Raw genomic sequence first — 17498 nt, 5'->3', positions numbered from 1 at the left:
GAGAGAGAGAGAGAGAGAGAGAGAGAGAGAGAGAGAAGGAGGTAGAGAGAGAGCATAGTAGTGGCAGGGGACGGAGCAGGAGGTAGGGAGAGACCAAACAGGAACAGAGGGGAGGGGAGCTAGCGGGAAATCACATAGGAGGGAGTGTGTGAGGGAGAGAGAGAGGGAGAGAGAGAGAGAGAGAGGGAGAGAGAGGGAGAGACCGTACGGCTGCAGCACCGAATGAGCCAGCCAGGAGAAGTGCGAGGCGGGAGAGGCAGAAAGAGGGGAGGAGGAAGAAATAGCAAGAGGTGGAGAGGGGGCCCCATACAGGAGAGAGGGACTGCATTGTGAGCAACACGGGCTGGAGAAAAGTTAGGAAAGGAAGAAGAAGAAGAAGAAGAAAAAGAAAGAAGTGGGAGAACGCAGAGAAGCTTCCAGAAGGCAAAAAAAAAAGGAAATGAAGGGAAGAGCATGGAGATAAGAGGAGTCTAGAGAGCAGAAAGAGGGGGAAAGGCAGAGTCAGGCAGGAAGGAAGGGGAGGGCTGTCTGGGGTACAAACCCAAGAAGAAAGCCGAGCTCAAGAAAAGTTTTGTGCATGTGCGTGTGTGTGTGCGCGCACGCGCGTGTGTGTGTGTCTGCGTGCGTGCGTGTGTGTGTGTGAAGGACGCAGATGAGGAAAGCAGAGCGAGCGAATGACTCGGATGGAAAGAGCGGGGAGGAGAGGAAATCCGTCGCTTTCTGAGGCGTCTTCCGCGCCAGCCCGCTGCCGAGCCCCCCGGACATGTACCCAGACGGCGCGCGGCAGACAACGGCGGCGGCGGCGGCGGCAGCGGCAGAGCACCACCACCGCTTCCCCCGGCCCGGTGGGCCCTGCGCGTGCCACGGCTGCGCTCGCAGCCGCCCGGACCCCCCGGACGACCCCCCCAGCTGCCGCCGCCTCCGCCACCAGGGGACGGGGAGCGGACCGCACCCCTCCCCCGTACCCGCTCGCGGCGGCAGGGACCACCCGGCCGCACCGGACGGCCGCAGACTCACCCCGCTGGCCGGCGCTGGGGGGGGGGCCCCCGGGGAGGAGGACAGAGCGGAGAGTCATCGCAGCCCACAGAGGAGGCCTGTGTTCGTAGCGGCGGGCCCTGTGTACCCGGACCTGCCCGGCTACTTGAGCCCCGGGCCCCGTTGGGACCCCTGGGACCCCCGTCCCGCCCAGTGGACTCACCCCGGTGCCCCGGAGCGGCCCGGGGCCAGACACTACGCGTCTGTGCGGGAACAGTGTGGCTGTGTGTCGCGGGGCGGCGGCGGCGGTGGCCGTCCCTTTAACGGCACGCCGTTACACACCTTTAATGGCCGGCCGCCTCCGGCCCTCCCTCCCCCGCCCCCAGAGTTCAGGGGTCAGGGGGAGAGCCTAAGACGGACTAGCGACGGTGCGGCCGTGGGGGAGGAGGGAGAGGAGGGGGACGGGGAGGAGAAGTCCGGGGAGGACGCAAAACAGCCGAGGACGGGGCGGGAGCACGGAGGAGCTGACCGCCGCCGCTCCGAGCAGCGCACGGGCCGACCCAGGACCCCCCCGGGGTATTTGCACGTGCCCAATGGCCTCCCGGGGCGGAGGGTGAGCTCAGAGACGAGGGAGCGGGGGAGGAGGCAGCAGCAGCAGCAGCAGCAGCAGGACTGGAACTGGAGACCGGTGCGGCTCCAGGAGGAGGGGGGCTACAGCGTGCCCGGAGCCTCCCACAGGGGATTCTTCTCCACTGAAGTCCCCCAGAAACACTTGAGCTACAGCAGGCGGAAGGGGCCCTGCATGCCCTCGTCGCCCTCCACCACACAGAGCCAGGAGACGTCCCCGTCGCCCAGCCAGGACCGGCCCCAGGGGCGGGTGTCCGACCCGGCCCGGCCGGGGACCACCGTCCACGAGCAGATCCGACAAGTGGTCATGAACCTGGAGGACGTGCTGGGCGGCCTGAAGCAGGTTCACTGGGAGATGAAAGAGGTGGGTGGCCCGCAACTGTTGTGTATATACTTAGTCTGTGTTTGAAGCCTATGTCAGGTGTGTTTACCCCCGAGGTCCGTCCTAAGATTCAGCTGTTCCAGTCGGTATTATGGATGTTGTGCACAGATGCGCCCTTGACATTTTTCAAATGATTTCCCAAAGAGTTCAGGGAAAGGTGTGTGTGTGTGTGTGTGTGTGTGTGTGTGTGCGTGTGTATTTGTCTGTGCACGCGGGCATTGTGTTGTTATGTGTGTGTGTGTGTGTGTGTGTGTGTGTGCATGTGTTGATGTACAGACTTATCATCTCTTGCAGGAGCATTGATTGAGAACAATTTGCACTGACCTTTTGCAGAACGCCGATGAAGCTGGCAGAGTTCCTGGCACTGCATTACATAGTCAGGCCTGAGACCGTTACTAGATTATACTGTGCAGTTTCCATTTTGCAAGCAGCCCCTCAAAGTTCAATATCTGCAAAACATCAGCATCTGAGGAATGTATTTATAAATGGAATGTATTTATAAATGTTATATTTTTGCAAGGAATGACAGCTATGCTGAGGTAAACCGAGGCTACTTGATAATGGTATTGTGTTGCAGGATGTGTGTTGTGTGTGGCCACTGTACGCTAGGCGGTCCCCGTGCATAGTGCTACTGTTCTAACAGAGCGTCGCCGTGTGTTCAGGTGGTGGACCACATCGACCGCCTCACGGCCAACATGGACCTTGGCGAGGAGAGCATCGCCATCGCCCCCGGCAACGAGCCCGCCGACTCCCCCGTCCCACCGCGCCCGGTCGACCTCAACCCCGCCCCGGCCCCGGCGCCGGCGCCCAACCCCAAACCCCCGTCCGTCCAGAACCACGTGTTCCTCAGGACTAACGCTCCCTCGCCCGTTCACGTGGCGTCCGTGGTCAAGACCAACCGCGTCCCGCCGCCCTCGGGGCCGGCCGGCGACGGGGCGGGGCGCAAGCGGCCGCAGCTGGTCTCCAATGGCCACCTCCCTCACCTGTGCCCGCCCAGATACTCTGACCTGCAGGACCCCTGGCGCCGCGGCCCGGACCCCGAGGTGGGGGACCCCGGAGCGGGGAGGCGATCGCCGGGGCCCAGGACTCAAAAGCCCCCGCCGTACCCCCAGAACGGGAGATGCGGGAAGGTACCCCCGGTACCCCCTCCCATCCCCGTGAAGACCCAGACCCCTTACCCTGGGAGACGCAGACAGAACACAAGCATGGTGTGACGGAGAGGGCCGGGGCCCCCAAGGGCCTGAAATAAGACCCGGGAACGATGACGGAGGTCTGAAATTAGACAGCCAGGGCGAGAACGTATGGTAGGTCGTTTTTTTTTATGCAATTCCTTCTTTTTTTTAATGAGCTCTGGACACTACCGTTTTTTATTAAGGAGTGTAGCCGGAGACGTTCGTCACTCTTTATGGGTGCGTAGGCTGTGGAGGAAGTCGGATCATGAATAGCGGTAGTGTGTGTGTGTGTGTGTGTGTGTGTGTGTGTGTGTGTGTGTGTGTGTGTGTGTGTGTGTGTGTGTGTGTGTGTGTGTGTGTGTGTGTGTGTGTTGGTGTGGGCGGTAGACGTAATCTATGTGTCTGCTTTTGTTGTTGTCACATAATTTCCCAGGCTTCACTTGAGTCAGGACAGGAAAAAAAAACAATTTTAAAGCCGTATTAACCAAAGCAGTTCTCTCCCAAGATTAACATAATTCCGAATTTGTGATCAGATAAACATCTGTTGCACTAACTTAATAGAAACTAAAAGTGCAAAGAAGCAAGCCCTGATCCAAGATGGTTCGAGTCAATATTGGATTTTCTTTGTTTGAGGAGAGGTTGTGTTTTGTGCCAGATCTTTAGAATCATCACACCAATAACCTTGTTGGAATCTATAGTTACTTATTATACTATTTTCCCAGTATATTTGTTCTTTTGTATAAAACACATGAACAATATCTCAGATCTTGAGGCTACTCTATTCTAGTTAATCTTTTTAAGTACTACCAGACAAACAGAATTTTCTATGAAGTAATTCCAGTCTTAACATCTTAATTTTCTTTGAGCAAGTTCAAACAAATGTGCTGCAGTTGCAATTGTGCCTGTTTATGCCTCATGTAATGCCTTAAGTTAACCGAGTATTACTTTTACATGTGTTATCTTGCAGCAATACGAACTATGAGTAAATAATAATGAATAACAAATACACAGTTAATGTACTTACCCGAAAATAGAGCCACGCTAGCTCAAGAGGCGGAGAGGCACTTTGGGCCACTGCTCCCCTCTTGTGGGGAGTATGCAAAACTGCAATCTGTTTTTCTGGGGCCGTTTCAAGTTGGGCAAGAACAATCTGGTTTTAATCATAAAACCCTCTGGCCTCGTGCCAGAGAGAAACGAGGCAAACTGAGGCAATAGCAACGTTTGTGACGGCATTATAAACGTGAGCAGTAGTAAAGGGTTTTTACTGCGGCTACCTTCAACATGGAGCGAAAAGGAGGCTGCACATAGACATGGTGTCCATTATGAAATAACGCAGTTATTTTTCTGTGTGAAATTGTTCTGGGCTGACATGATTTGATGCTCCCTAGCATTAATAACACATATATTGTGTCCAATACATGAAATTGTAGCGAGCTCCATAGAGCTTAAGGTACGACATATTACTTTTTCATCCGTCTCCCTGCTTGGATTTAGCTCAGTTTTTTTTTGTTTTTTGCTTAAAGCAGACATTGTATTGGGAGTCTAAAGCCTTGCATCTTGAATACGACTATCAGGATTGGTCACCCTATTCTCTCTGAAGTAGAGTAATGTACTGCAGAGACAAGCGTGTGCACGCACCCATACACACACACACACACACACACCCATGCAAACACACACTCACACAAACATACATACATACAGGCACAGAGGCACACAAACAAACACATGGCCACCCACACTCAAAGACACAATAACTCTGCAGCAACAGGGACAAGCATTGACAGTCGTGATGGAGACGGTGTTACAGCAGCAGGTTTACGAGAACAGAGTGACTCACAAGGACACCTCCTCTGTCTGCCTTGTCATAGGGATGCCCTTACACACCCCTCACACCCACCCACTCACCATTCATACTACCCATCCAGGTCCACTGGCATCAATAGAACGGTAGAGACAGCAAGAGAGAGAGAGAGAGTGAGAGAGATTGAGAGAAAGAGAGAGAGAGAGAACGAGAGAGAGAGAGAGAGAGAGAGAGAGAGAGAGAGAGAGAGAGAGAGAGAGAGAAAGAGAGAGAGAGAGAGTGCAAGAGAGAAAAAGAGTGGGACAGAGATTGGCATCAATAGAATGGTAGAGACAACAGAGAGCAAGAGAGAGAGAGATACAGCCTTGGGGCTTCAATGAATGACATTTATTTTACTTCACAAGGGAGGAACAAGAGTTTACTGGAAGATGTGCATGCTGAATATAAATGTTGTGCGTGTATTTATGTATGTATGTGTGTGTGTGTGTGTGTGGTGTTTTTCTTCATCTTCTTCCTCCCTGTGTCCACCAGGACCCTGCCACTAGGAGGCATCTCTCTCTACAACGCAGCGATGCCACGGCCTGGGGGAGCAGGACCCTCCACACACAGGGGGACGCACGGGAGGACATGAAAATAAACTGAGAGAGAGAGAGAGAGGGATAGAGAGGGGGGGAGAGAGGGGAAGAGAAGAGAGACGGGAAGAGAAGAGAGAGGGAGAGAGAGAGAGAGAGAGAGAGAGAGAGAGAGAGAGAGAGAGAGAGTTAACCTTCCATCAGGCAATCATGGCATGGGGAGCAGCATCCAAAGAAGGGTGCACGGATCGAAAGGTTTCCAAGCTGTCTCGTGGGTCTCCTATTGGCTGTTGTTCTTTCCCCTCTATTGGACGAACTCAACGACGATGGGTCACCATAACCCTCGATCCCTACCACCACCACCACCACCACCACCAGCCCACTACCAAGATAAGAATGGAAATGTATCTGTTTAAGACTTAAGATGGAGAAATGATTCACTGAATCAGTGAATCATTTATCCATCGGTCTGATGATCCTGTGGAGGGTATTAGGACACCACGTCACATGACACCACACCTCTGGACACTACGTCACCCAACGTAGGCCGCGGCGACGCGTGGGCAAGTGGAGGAATGAGGTCAAAATGGAGGACAGGGAATGTTTTTCAGATTGTCTTGTTTGATTCATGCCTGTGATGATCCCCAGTCCCACGTGTTCACTGTGGAGTTGAACCTTCGGCTAAGGGCTAGCTTCTCAGATTCCTCTGTGCTCTCTCAGATATTCTGTCAATGTTGCTCCCTGACCGCTGAATGTTACCGCATTTGCAAATTGACTGAATAAAAACCATGCCTGTCCCGAAATAGGTTTTGCATCTGGAAGGGGGGAAAAAATATTAATAATGTGATCATCTCTCAGGTGGGAGCCATTCAGCCATATTGGACCCAGCATGGGTCTGTTCCCAACTTCCCAATGCATATGGTCATAGGAACGTTTCACCGTGTTAGGAAGTCTGTGTTGTGTGCCCTCATTCTGCCAGAGAGCTTTGTGTCTCAGACAATCTGTGGCATCATGTTGTCTTGCTTTCACGTTTGCTTTGTCACTTTCACATGTTGATTTGACTTCAGATGCCATCGTGGTGTCATCAAGACAGAGGGACTTCTTCTTTGCACTTTGCCGCAATACGTTCCGTTATGTATTAGATGTATTCATATATGAGTTGTTTTGTTCCCAGTACGCTGTGACCTAAATATTAACCTTGCTTATATCTTTAATGTTTCCTGACACACCTTCTCTCTTGCTCTCACTCTCTGTATGACCCTCTTTGTCGGTCTCTCACTCTCTCTCTCTCCCTTTCTCTCTCTCCTTCTCATCTACAGCTGTGGACAGACATTTTGATTCATGACCCCAAAAATAGTCCTCCTATCCTGTTATTCTGTACTTGGACCTGCGCCATGAAACTTGTGAAGGGCAATCACTGTCCACTTTATTTCCTCTCCTTTTTAACCACCTACCTAAGTGCTTTATATTGAGAAGCTGGGGTTTATTGAGTGGGCTGTCATAAGACACTAATTAGCTCAAAAAGTTGTGAATGTGATACAAGAAAGATTACAAATGTACATTTTAACAAGAGCAATGAGTGACTACCTCCCTCACCCTCTTATTCCCTTGTTCACTACCTCCCTCCATCATTGATGCCATCATTCACTCCCTCCCTCCCTCGTTCACTTTCAGCCTACCTCACTCAATCACTTAATCCTTCCATCCGCTGACTTCCTCACTCCCATCCCTCCCTGTGTCGAGAAGAGGTTAAGTAATGTCTAAGTGAGCATTGGCAAAGGACAAGCTCGCTGTGAGTGGTTTATAAACACAAACAGAAGGTCAAAGATGCAGTCAGGGGTCCACAAGACGACAACGTTTTGGCCCTCTTCATAGTGACCTGTCACCAGGCAGAATGTACGAGCGACATTCTAAAGCTATTATTTAATAAGGGGGGGGGGGGGGGGGGGAGAGGCAGAGACAAATAAATATTCAGTGATTCCAGATTAACAAATGGTTATTTCCGTCCCAAACGCAATGCTCTTAAGACAATGAGCAGGCCGTTCATCACGGCCTGTTCTCCATTGTGAGAATATATTTAGCCCACTTGGTATTCCTGCCAAGTCAATTGTGTGTATTTAGCTGCAGATAACGAAAATAGCTGAATATATTCTAACCTCAGCTATCCTCCTCTCGATAAAATAAACACAATCTGCACAGGAGAAAACATCTGCCGCGATAAGATGAAGCGAATGGTGACTAAACATCAGCCGACGGTATCCATCATCACAGATGGCGGCGGGAGCAACTCCGTCCCATCCTGGGGGGGATCCAGACATGATGACTTCGGGCCGGGCTGCATGACCCAGCATGGTCCGTGCGCTACCATCCACAGACCAGTCAAACACGGGTTTGTCTACACGCTGGGTGCATGGAACCATACGCACGCCGGCCTGGGGCCGCGTGCTAGCCCAAGCCGTGGGGCCATGGAGTCCATCTGGAATCCCGTCCCCACCAGCGTCCCTCTGGTGTGTGCGATGGGATTTTGACGGGGGAAAACAACACAACACAACACGTCTCTCTGTATAGGCCTCCTTTGGTATTTGTGTGTCTCACTTGGCCTTCTTCTAAGAATGACGCAACATAAAAATAGACTATACACACACATACAAATTCACACACACACAATAAGACAAAAAGCAAAAGCCCTTTTAAGACCCTTTTTCCTGAAAGGAAAAGTCGTCCCCCACACCTGAAACCATAACATGTATGTTATGACACACACGCACACACACACACATACACGTACACGTACACGTACACACACACACACACACACACACACACACACACACACACACACACACACACACACACACACACACACACACACACACACACACACACACAGCCGGGCTCTTGTGTTATTATTAACCTCTGGCCCAGGTGTCCTCTGCAGGATGTTCTTTTTCTGGACTGTTTGGATTTCAGAGGGAAAAGCTGTCGCATTCTTCCACAGCTGAGGTCTTTGTGTCCCGACACACACACACACACACACACACACACACAAAAGCACTCGGCCAATACATCCTGGATTGGCTGTCCTAGGGGGAAACCGCTGGACTGAGCTGGACGTCAAGCTGTTGCAGAGTGAATTAAAAGGAAGAGTAATCAATGGCGTACGTTATTCTATTAAATATATTTTATTGTGAATCGGATGTTGGATTTGGCACATGTTGGATTTGATGGATTTGTTCTTGAATAATCATTGCGCACAATGCTACTTCAATGAGTTTGGAAATAAGTTGTCAGATGACTAAGCATCCTTAGCCTGGGAGCTGATGTGAGCTCTCTTTCAAAGAAAATACATCAAAACGAACTATAAAAAAGTTATGCAAGCTGGGATTTAAAAAATCCATTTAAAAAAAGCCAAAGATAAATGAAAAGAAGGCTAAAAATAAACGCTATACCTCCTGTGGCTCACTGATGACTTCAAAAGAAATGTTTTCTGCAAAAACGTTCCTGGTTTGTGGGGAAATGGAATACCACTGCGTTAGCTCTGGAAGAACAGAAGAAGGTCTTACATTTAAAAGTACCACCCAAGTCACACATACCACCCAGCTTGAACAGGAGTGTGCTTTGTTCCCGACAGACAATATGTGCGTCTGAAACATGGGGAGGGGGGGGACCGAGTTTACGTTTATATTTTTATGTGGAGATGCTTGACCTTTTTGCGTAACCCACCAGAAATTCGATCCCTTTATCGTGTCTCGTTGTCTAGCCGAGCCCAGCACCGTGTCTCTCAATGAAATGACACAACTACTGAGGAATGTCTCTGCTCTCTGCCTAAATCAACCTGCAAAAAAATGAATCGTGGAGTGGAGCACGTCTCCCGAGGTGAAGCAGACCCAATATCCCCCACCCCCTTTCTCGTGGCCCCATTTACTTGAAATATGATCTTAAGAGAGTACAACACGACCACCTACTCTAAACAACAGAGACTCGGGGTTCTCTCGCGTAGCGAATTCATCCGGAAAATGTTTCTGTTGCCCTCATGCTTCTTCTGGCGTTTGAGGTAGGCCGCAGTGACTTGGCGGAACACCGAGATACTATTAACAACGGATTAAAGCCTGATTTCACCTCATCACCGACGCAAGCCTACCGCCGGGCGCGCCGAGCTGGGGGTTGTGTGCGGGCGATGGCTGCGTGAGACGAGGCGCTGCCCAGAGGAGTTGCCAGCTTTACTTAACTTGGAGTTGGCCGCTGCTGACTGTGTCGCTGTTCTTTAGCATTGCGGCCGACTTGAGAGACGTGGCCCAGATGTCTTGGGGGGAGAGTAGTTTTCTGCATGCCTCACAGCTGAGCAAACAGTAGAGAAGTCTACCGTCTTCTCTCCAGCATGGCATGTTTAAAATGACATGGCGGTCCAAAAAGGAACAGTGGAGCTAGAAGCAGAACCCGCTGTGAGACTGGCAGGCGCGCATACGCACGTACGCACCCTCGCACGCACACACATGCAGGCACACGCGGATGCACACACACATACAGGCATTCAGACATTCCTATGAAAGCAGGGCCTCAGATCGGCATGGCACCAGTCCAAGTCCAGTGTTGGACCTTTGATGACATTGCCACTATCTCCAAATATCACCAATATAACATTCCCAGACAATAAAGTAAGTGATTTATGTGTGTGTATGTGCGTTTTTTTCCAGACACTTTAAATAACATTGACATATTATTCTGGCATAGATGCACCTTAGCGAAGGCCAGTGGATGCTGTTCACTTGCCCTTAATCCTTCAGCCCTTGACTGGAGAATGTTCAACATCTGTTTGCCTTAACAGTGCAAACACTGTCTGGCTGTCTTTTCTTTTCCCTATTTTTTCTTTCTTCATTTGTTCCTCTCCCTCTCTGGAAATACTTTAGCATTCATCCAACGAATGGATCCCTTGTTTCAAAAAGTGAATCCAATCAAAATGAATACAGTTGATCCGTGGTGTAGCCAGATGTATCTGGTAGAGCTTCATCGTTGTGATGAAAGGTAGCGTGTCTACTCTTCCTTCAGTTGAGGCGCTCATGAAAGCAGTTCCGTCACCATGGATACGAATGATCTTTAAAATAAATAAAAAACGAAGCCGTAGCAGTAGTTAAGACCTAGATAGATAGAAATATATATATATACGTATATATAAATATATATATATATATATAGAGAGAGCGAAGAGAGAGAGAGAGAGAGAGAGAGAGAGAGAGAGAGAGAGAGAGAGAAGAATGCATTTATATATCTATCTATCTGTTCACGTCAAACAGATAGATGTATGGATAAATGGGAAAATATCAAGCAAGATATAGAAATAAAAGTGATGCATAGATCAAAAAGAGCATGAGAAACCGCTTCTTAAGGAGTTGATAGATCGACCAACAGAGAGAGAGAGAGAGAGAGAAAGAGAGATTGAGAGAGAGAGAGAGAGAGAGAGAGATAGGTTGGACAGCTGCTCTTTATAGTAGAGATGACACAGGCGCACAAGATCCTGCGGCCTGTGTTTTCACATGTCTTGGTGAGCAAACACATCGCAGCCACAGGGCCCTCTTCCTCCAGCATCCCCCCCAACCCGCAGTCCCTCCCAGGACCATCGTCACTCAACCACTAGATCTATAATACCTACTGGTTGGTCCTACTGGTGAAACATACTGGAGTACTAGGAGCGGTCACAAATCCCCATTCAGTACTACTGGTAAGACATACTGGAATACTAGGAGGGGTCACAAACACCCAGTCAGTACTACTGGTGAAACATACTGGAGTACTAGGAGGGGTCACAAATCCCCATTCAGTACTACTGGTAAGACATACTGGAGTACTAGGACCCAGTCTTTCCTTTCTGTGTTCCTCTGTTCCTCCTCATGTGCGTGGGGCTGTGAGAATGCAGGTCACACAGGACCTCTCTGCTGGCCTGGTGTCGGGCCAGCTACAGAGGGATGGAGGGAGGGGAGAGGCTGCATCATTAGTTTGGCGTCTTTGTATAATTGGTTTGCATGCAAAAGAGGATGGAGGACAAATTGAAAAAACTTCTCTTGAAAGTTGTGCTCAGTCCCGGTTGTGTTTATTGCATTGAATATCAACCCAGCAGAGGGACTTTGAAATTGTAGTCCTTTGAACTTTGAAATATAAAACACTTTTACATTACAGTTTTCATTTATACAGGCACACATGTTCGATCCAATTTTCAAGCATATAATTATCAAATCCTTAAAATAACAGAAAGCAAAAATAAATGCAATTGAAGACTATTAAGTGGTAAAATAAAAGTGTCTATGTCATTATAAAATCACTAAAATATCTTTCACTGAAGCAAAAAAAACTAAGACAGAACGAGAAATGTCAAAAAAGAACTAACTAACTAATTTAAAGAGGTCACTTCTTCAAATTTCATTTAAGATAACATTCTAATGGATTGTTAGGTCAGTGTAAATACTATAAAAAGCACCCTATGGACATATGGTATATAACTTCATAACATGTACACAGAAAATGAAAAATGCATGCTGCACAATCATTTGTCACAGGAATGTAGAGAATTATAAAAAAGCTATAATAATAAAGCGCCATCCTGTGTGATGTAGTACCCATACAGAGAATGGTTTCAAAGACATCCCGAGCTCCGCTTCTGATTCTAGGCCCTGCAAGCAGAACGATTTGAGAATAAGGTTACCCACAGAAATTCAGACAAGAACACACAAACACTTCCTCCACTCATTGTATAAATAATGTTTTCTTGATTAGTCTGCAAACATGATTTCTTCCTCATCAGATTTCTAAACAAAAGGCAAAAGCTCTGGGATCGATTATTTTCTGTTTATTTCTTAACGTGAGAAGAGAGGACAGGCGCCCCTCCGCTCTTACGGTACCTTGCTACTCGACAGTTCCTTGTCTGGACGTAAACTCCCGTGTACGTGATGTCGCACCGCACAATGTTGTTGGTGAAGTCTGACTCCAGAACATGGAAACTTGGATTGACGGTGACCTAATAGGAAAAAGTACAAAGGGATAGTGAGATCACGTTGACATCAGTATCTTCACTTAACCGAATCCTGATGAAAAGCTTGGTTATAAAATAAAACACAACCTTCAGCAGATAATTTCCTGGAGGTACATCAGTGATGTCGATCCACTGGCAATCAATGTTGGCAGCATAGGTGTCATGGCAACCTGGACTCAGTCCCTATCCGAAAGCACAACACAGCAGTGGGCTCACAATGTGCTGCAGCGGCTGAAACAGGGCTGATCACAGCAGCATTACATAGCTCTATCTTGGTCAAATAAAACATTTGTAATTGTATTTCCTATACATGTTGACGTCTCTGAACTGAAGCACAAGATATTTGCCAATAAGCAAAAAAAGCACATTATTGTCGGTGGCTTGGCCTAATCATGATTTAATGATATATTTATACTGTCTATCACTCGCTCTGAATCAAATCTAATCTCTTCATCAGTCTGACACAACACACTCCATTACAATGGCTCTCTTTGAGATGGGTTGTAAGAAGTTCCTAACTTCATACTTATAAGTTAACACAGTCTTGTATGGCCAGTGGTGAATGTCCCAACAGCCAATCAGCAGCCACCTAGTTCAGCACGTGGCTCCTGTAATGTTCGTTAGCCTTGTGCCCTACCTGTGTGTGAGCCGTGCAGGCGTAACGGCGTCTGAAGCCAGCCTCACAGCCCGTGTCCTCCAGGCAGAAGCTGGCCTTGTGTCCCTCAGCCACCTTGCGCCCCGTGGAGACATCCAGCAGGTCATAATGACTGAAGGCATCCATGCTGTGGAAGTGCCTGACGGAACAGATCAAAGACAAGTTTTACGCATTGATTTGATAATCGGGAATCGGAAGAAGGGAATATATAATATGATGGTGGATGATAAATAGAATATATTTGGAATTAGAAATAGGTGGTAAATAATAGATAAGCATGCATTAAAAAATAATACAGTAAAATATTGGATATTTAATATTGATTAGAAAACTGGGAATCCGAATAGGGTATATATAATAGATCAAAGGGGGTAATTAATGAGGACCAGAATAGAAGAAAACCGAAATAGGTGTAATTAATGATAGTTATATTCTCACAGTGTTCAAGAAGGCCTAAAAATCTCCATTGGGAAACTCCATGGTTCTAAAAGCTCCACGCGGCAGTGGGCAGCCTATACCCCAGTCAGATACATTCACAGACGGTATGCAGGGTGAGGAGAAGCCCCTGTGGAGGTGGGATGGGGGACTCACTGGTGACAGCTGTGCCACTCCCACTGATGCCTGGGGCGGACCGGGAGGAAGTCGGCCGTCCCCTGGTTCTTCACCTTCTGGGGGAAGCGCAGCAGGACCCTGTAGTCGATGTCCTGTACCCCAGGCCCGTACGCCGACCTAGGGGGAGAGCCAGGGAGACAGGGCTGTGAGGTGAGCCCGGGCTGGAAAGTTCCATCGCCTTTCTGCATGGCAGGTCTGCCTTCCCTTGGCTGGACTGATGGATGGCTGATTGGCTGGCTGGCTGGCAGGCTGAGCGGAGGAATGGCTGGCTATGGCTCTCCCAAAACGAAAGGTTTTAGGCTGCTAAATGCTTTTTTTTGTGGGGGGGGGGGGGGGGGGGGGGGGGGGGGGGAACCGAATCCAAGAGCGTTTATTTGTTGGCGGGACATTGTGTCGGAGGATCATTGCTCTGAAATTCAATCAAACAGCGCTCCTAATACTATCACCAGATGTGAGCCGGGTGAATACAGCAATAACACAGTAAAATACAGCACTAACAGTAAAATACAGCACTAACAGTAAAATACAACACTAACAGTCAAATACAGCACTAACAGTAAAATACAACACTAACAGTCAAATACAGCACTAACAGTAAAATACAGCACTAACAGTCAAATACAGCATTAACAGTAAAATACAGCACTAACAGTCAAATACAGCATTAACAGTAAAATACAACACTAACAGTCAAATACAGCACTAACAGTAAAATACAACACTAACAGTCAAATACAGCACTAACAGTAAAATACAGCACTAACAGTCAAATACAGCATTAACAGTAAAATACAGCACTAACAGTCAAATACAGCACTAACAGGAAAATGCAGCACCTCCACAGTCAGAAGTATAGCACCGACACCATTCAGTTAGCCTAAAGTGTGAGCCGCTGAGTGCGTGTGCGTGTGCGTGTGCGTGTGCGTGCCTGCGAGTGTACGTTTATGCGTAATGCATATGTTTGCATCTGGTTCATGTGTTTACGTCTGTCCATGTGCCCGAGGCCATTTGGCACCTGGTATTACCTGGCTAGACAGTTCTCCTCGGCTGCACACCTCAAGGCGTACATCTGCATGCGCTGGATGTATGTGCCAGCCTGGATTGCGTAGGGGTCTGGAACCAGGTCGGGAAGCCCTGGGAGGGAACAGAGGACAGCAGCACAAAATAGACTATTTTTTCTTCTTTTTTTTCACGCTGGTTCTTTGCTAAGGCGTTGTTCATTGTTGACAGCAGTCCAGTAAAGCAGACCAAACAGGCCGTCCTGGCAGAGAGTGAGTCGGTGGAACTTCAGAGTCAGTGTTTATGTCTCTGTTGGCACTTGGCAGCAGCACGCATCTGTATTACATTCCTCACATGACACTTATGATCTGCGGCCCAGAATGAAAAGTTTTCCCACTATATATCAATTTTTTTTCTGCTTTGCTTTGCAAATTGACTCATTATTTCCAGACAGGCGATTAAACATTGAATCCTGTATACTGTAGGCCTACTCGATGATCTTTTGCGCGTACATGAATCTAATTCATATGCGCCTTCCTTTCACTATATCATCAATTATGATATACTATATACTTATATACACTCATTTGGGCATTTTGAATCGTGTAATTAGTAGGCATTTAATCTTAGTTGTATAAAGTCCAATTCACTTACCATTTTGGAAATATCTGGTGCCATAACCGGTGCCAGGGGGCACGCGGACCACGGGCCGCCCTCGAGGGGGATACATGTTGTACAAAACCGAATTCCGGTGGTTCTTGAACGGGTTCCGGGGGTCATCGTTAGCCATGGCGTCTCCGTTAGTTCCCGCTTCGTTTGTTTCCACGCCGTTTGCGTTAATAGAAGCCGCCTGGTTCGGCGCGGGTACCGCGGGTACCACATACTCTGAATGGGAGGGCGGCGCTGCAGGTGCAACGTGCCTGGAGATGGACAGCGCACCGGGCGACACCGAACCGGTCCCCGGTTGGCTGTTTCTATTGTGTGCGGTGGCATCCAGGCCGACACGTGCACCGTCCCTCCTGGGCACTACTACATCGCTTCCCGGAGACCCAGGAGGAGTCCCCGGTAACGAGCTGTTGATCCTCTGGGTGAACCCCGTGGCGACGCGCCGCGCGCTGGGAGAACCCAACGCGCCCTGCCGCTGGAAATGAAGCACCTGCGGGGGTCCCACCTCCGACGGGCGCACGTTAACGTGCACGAGCTGCCTGCTGTCTTGCCCAAGAGCTACAGGTCCCTGGTCAACCACCCTATCGCTTGCACGATCAAGCTGGGGACGTGTCGGCCCACTGTAGTGCCCCCCTCTCCTCTGCGACGCCCCGGCCCCTGCGCCGAACACCGCGCGGCCGGTGCCGCCTTCTCTCCAGCTGCTGCCGCTCATATAGTTCCTCGAGAAGGTCCTCGGCCGGCCCGCCACCACCGGGGACTGGTACTCCGAGCCGGTGCTCATCAGACTGAACACCTGGCCGTTGTTCTCCCACTGGATGCGCTGCCGCCAGGGGCCGCCCCGCGGGGGGACCAGCTGCCCCGTGAGGAGAGGGGCCAGTCCCTGGAGGATGTACAGAGATAACACGGACCACTTTGCCATGGTTAACTACAGATCCTCAGTGGAATCACTGAAAGTCACAGAGGTTGTTGTCGTTGTTGTTGCGTGTGGTGTTGAGTTGGAGGATAACGTCACAAAAATACATAAAAGCTATCCGGTCCAAATTACCGTTCTCAGACCGGCTCAGAATTAGAAAGGGGAAGAAGAGGGTTGGGTTTTTCAGGTCGTTTATCTAATTCGGCGGGTTTAGCCTCCTTACGCAAGCACAGAAAGTTCAACCTGCAAACGGAATGGATTAACCCATTCCGACCCTGGACGGGGCGGACCAGGCTTCACCCAAGGATGTTTGAAAGCAAACTTTACGCACGGGTGTGAACTGACGTCTGTTGGGTCGGGTTCAGCTATACGCTTTCCAAGTATTCATGGTGACTTTGCGACCCATCCGCCCTCGAATGATACTTTCATATGAATGGTAATAAGTTTCGTAATAGTAATTTCTAGTTTTCATGATTTGACGGATATAAGAAGAAAACTATGACTAGGCTATTATATCATATTAAGCTATCAACACCAAATGTTCCCTGTGTGTATATTTAAATAATAATTCTAAAGGATTAGACTCTCATCATGTAGTTATCCATGAATTATCGATGTATTGGCAAACAATGTTGAAAGGATTTCTGCCCAATGAGAAGCGCTTGGATTTACACCCTTACCACAGGGTGACGCTGTTTACCAATACAAAGGCAGCGAACTGTGAATACTTATAATCTAGTAATTCTCCTCAACTCTTCCTCTCATGAAAATGACAGAAGTTTGACAGAAGACAGAAGTTTTTTCAGGATTCTATTTGTCCATTCATTGCTTATTCAGTCATTATTTTTCGCAAAGTAGTCTAATTCCCAGAGGCGCACCTGTCCACTGCACATAACATCTTCCATATGCGTATAAATGAGGCGAAATATTTATTTTGAATGTTGCCGTTGTAGATAATGTTCATAGCTATACAGTAGCTATATCGTTCACAGCTTATATATACGTATATATAGGCTTATACAGTAGCAGGCGGAATAATTCGAGTTAAAACAACAACAGTTCTAGAAAATGACCATGGGGCAGACTACTTTACGACCATA

The 17498-nt window shown here is 48.7% G+C and overlaps 2 protein-coding genes across 2 annotated transcripts; one reads left to right on the top strand and one right to left on the bottom strand.

Annotated features, from left to right (window-relative positions):
* The first annotated feature begins 616 nt into the window (after positions 1–616).
* On the top strand, positions 617–5603 carry LOC311360777 (uncharacterized protein). The gene is made up of 3 exons (XM_084480869.1): positions 617–1966; positions 2647–3288; positions 5492–5603. The coding sequence occupies exons 1-2, from the start codon at positions 764–766 to the stop codon at positions 3196–3198; spliced, it is 1755 nt and encodes a 584-aa protein (XP_084336995.1). The 5' UTR covers positions 617–763; the 3' UTR covers positions 3199–3288; positions 5492–5603.
* Positions 5604–12154: 6551 nt separating this feature from the next.
* Positions 12155–16404, bottom strand: LOC311361396 (protein-lysine 6-oxidase-like; the record flags this gene model as incomplete). Its single annotated transcript, XM_084481564.1, has 7 exons — positions 12155–12194; positions 12423–12538; positions 12641–12736; positions 13191–13347; positions 13800–13937; positions 14846–14954; positions 15474–16404. 7 exons carry the CDS (start codon positions 16402–16404, stop codon positions 12188–12190), a joined length of 1554 nt encoding a protein of 517 aa, XP_084337690.1. The 3' UTR covers positions 12155–12187.
* Between the last annotated feature and the right edge of the window lie 1094 nt (positions 16405–17498).

The sequence above is a fragment of the Micromesistius poutassou genome (genome assembly GCF_964030765.1).
Source record: "Micromesistius poutassou genome assembly, chromosome: 16".
NCBI lineage: Eukaryota > Metazoa > Chordata > Actinopteri > Gadiformes > Gadidae > Micromesistius > Micromesistius poutassou.
This window is presented reverse-complemented; position numbering and strand designations above follow the sequence as displayed.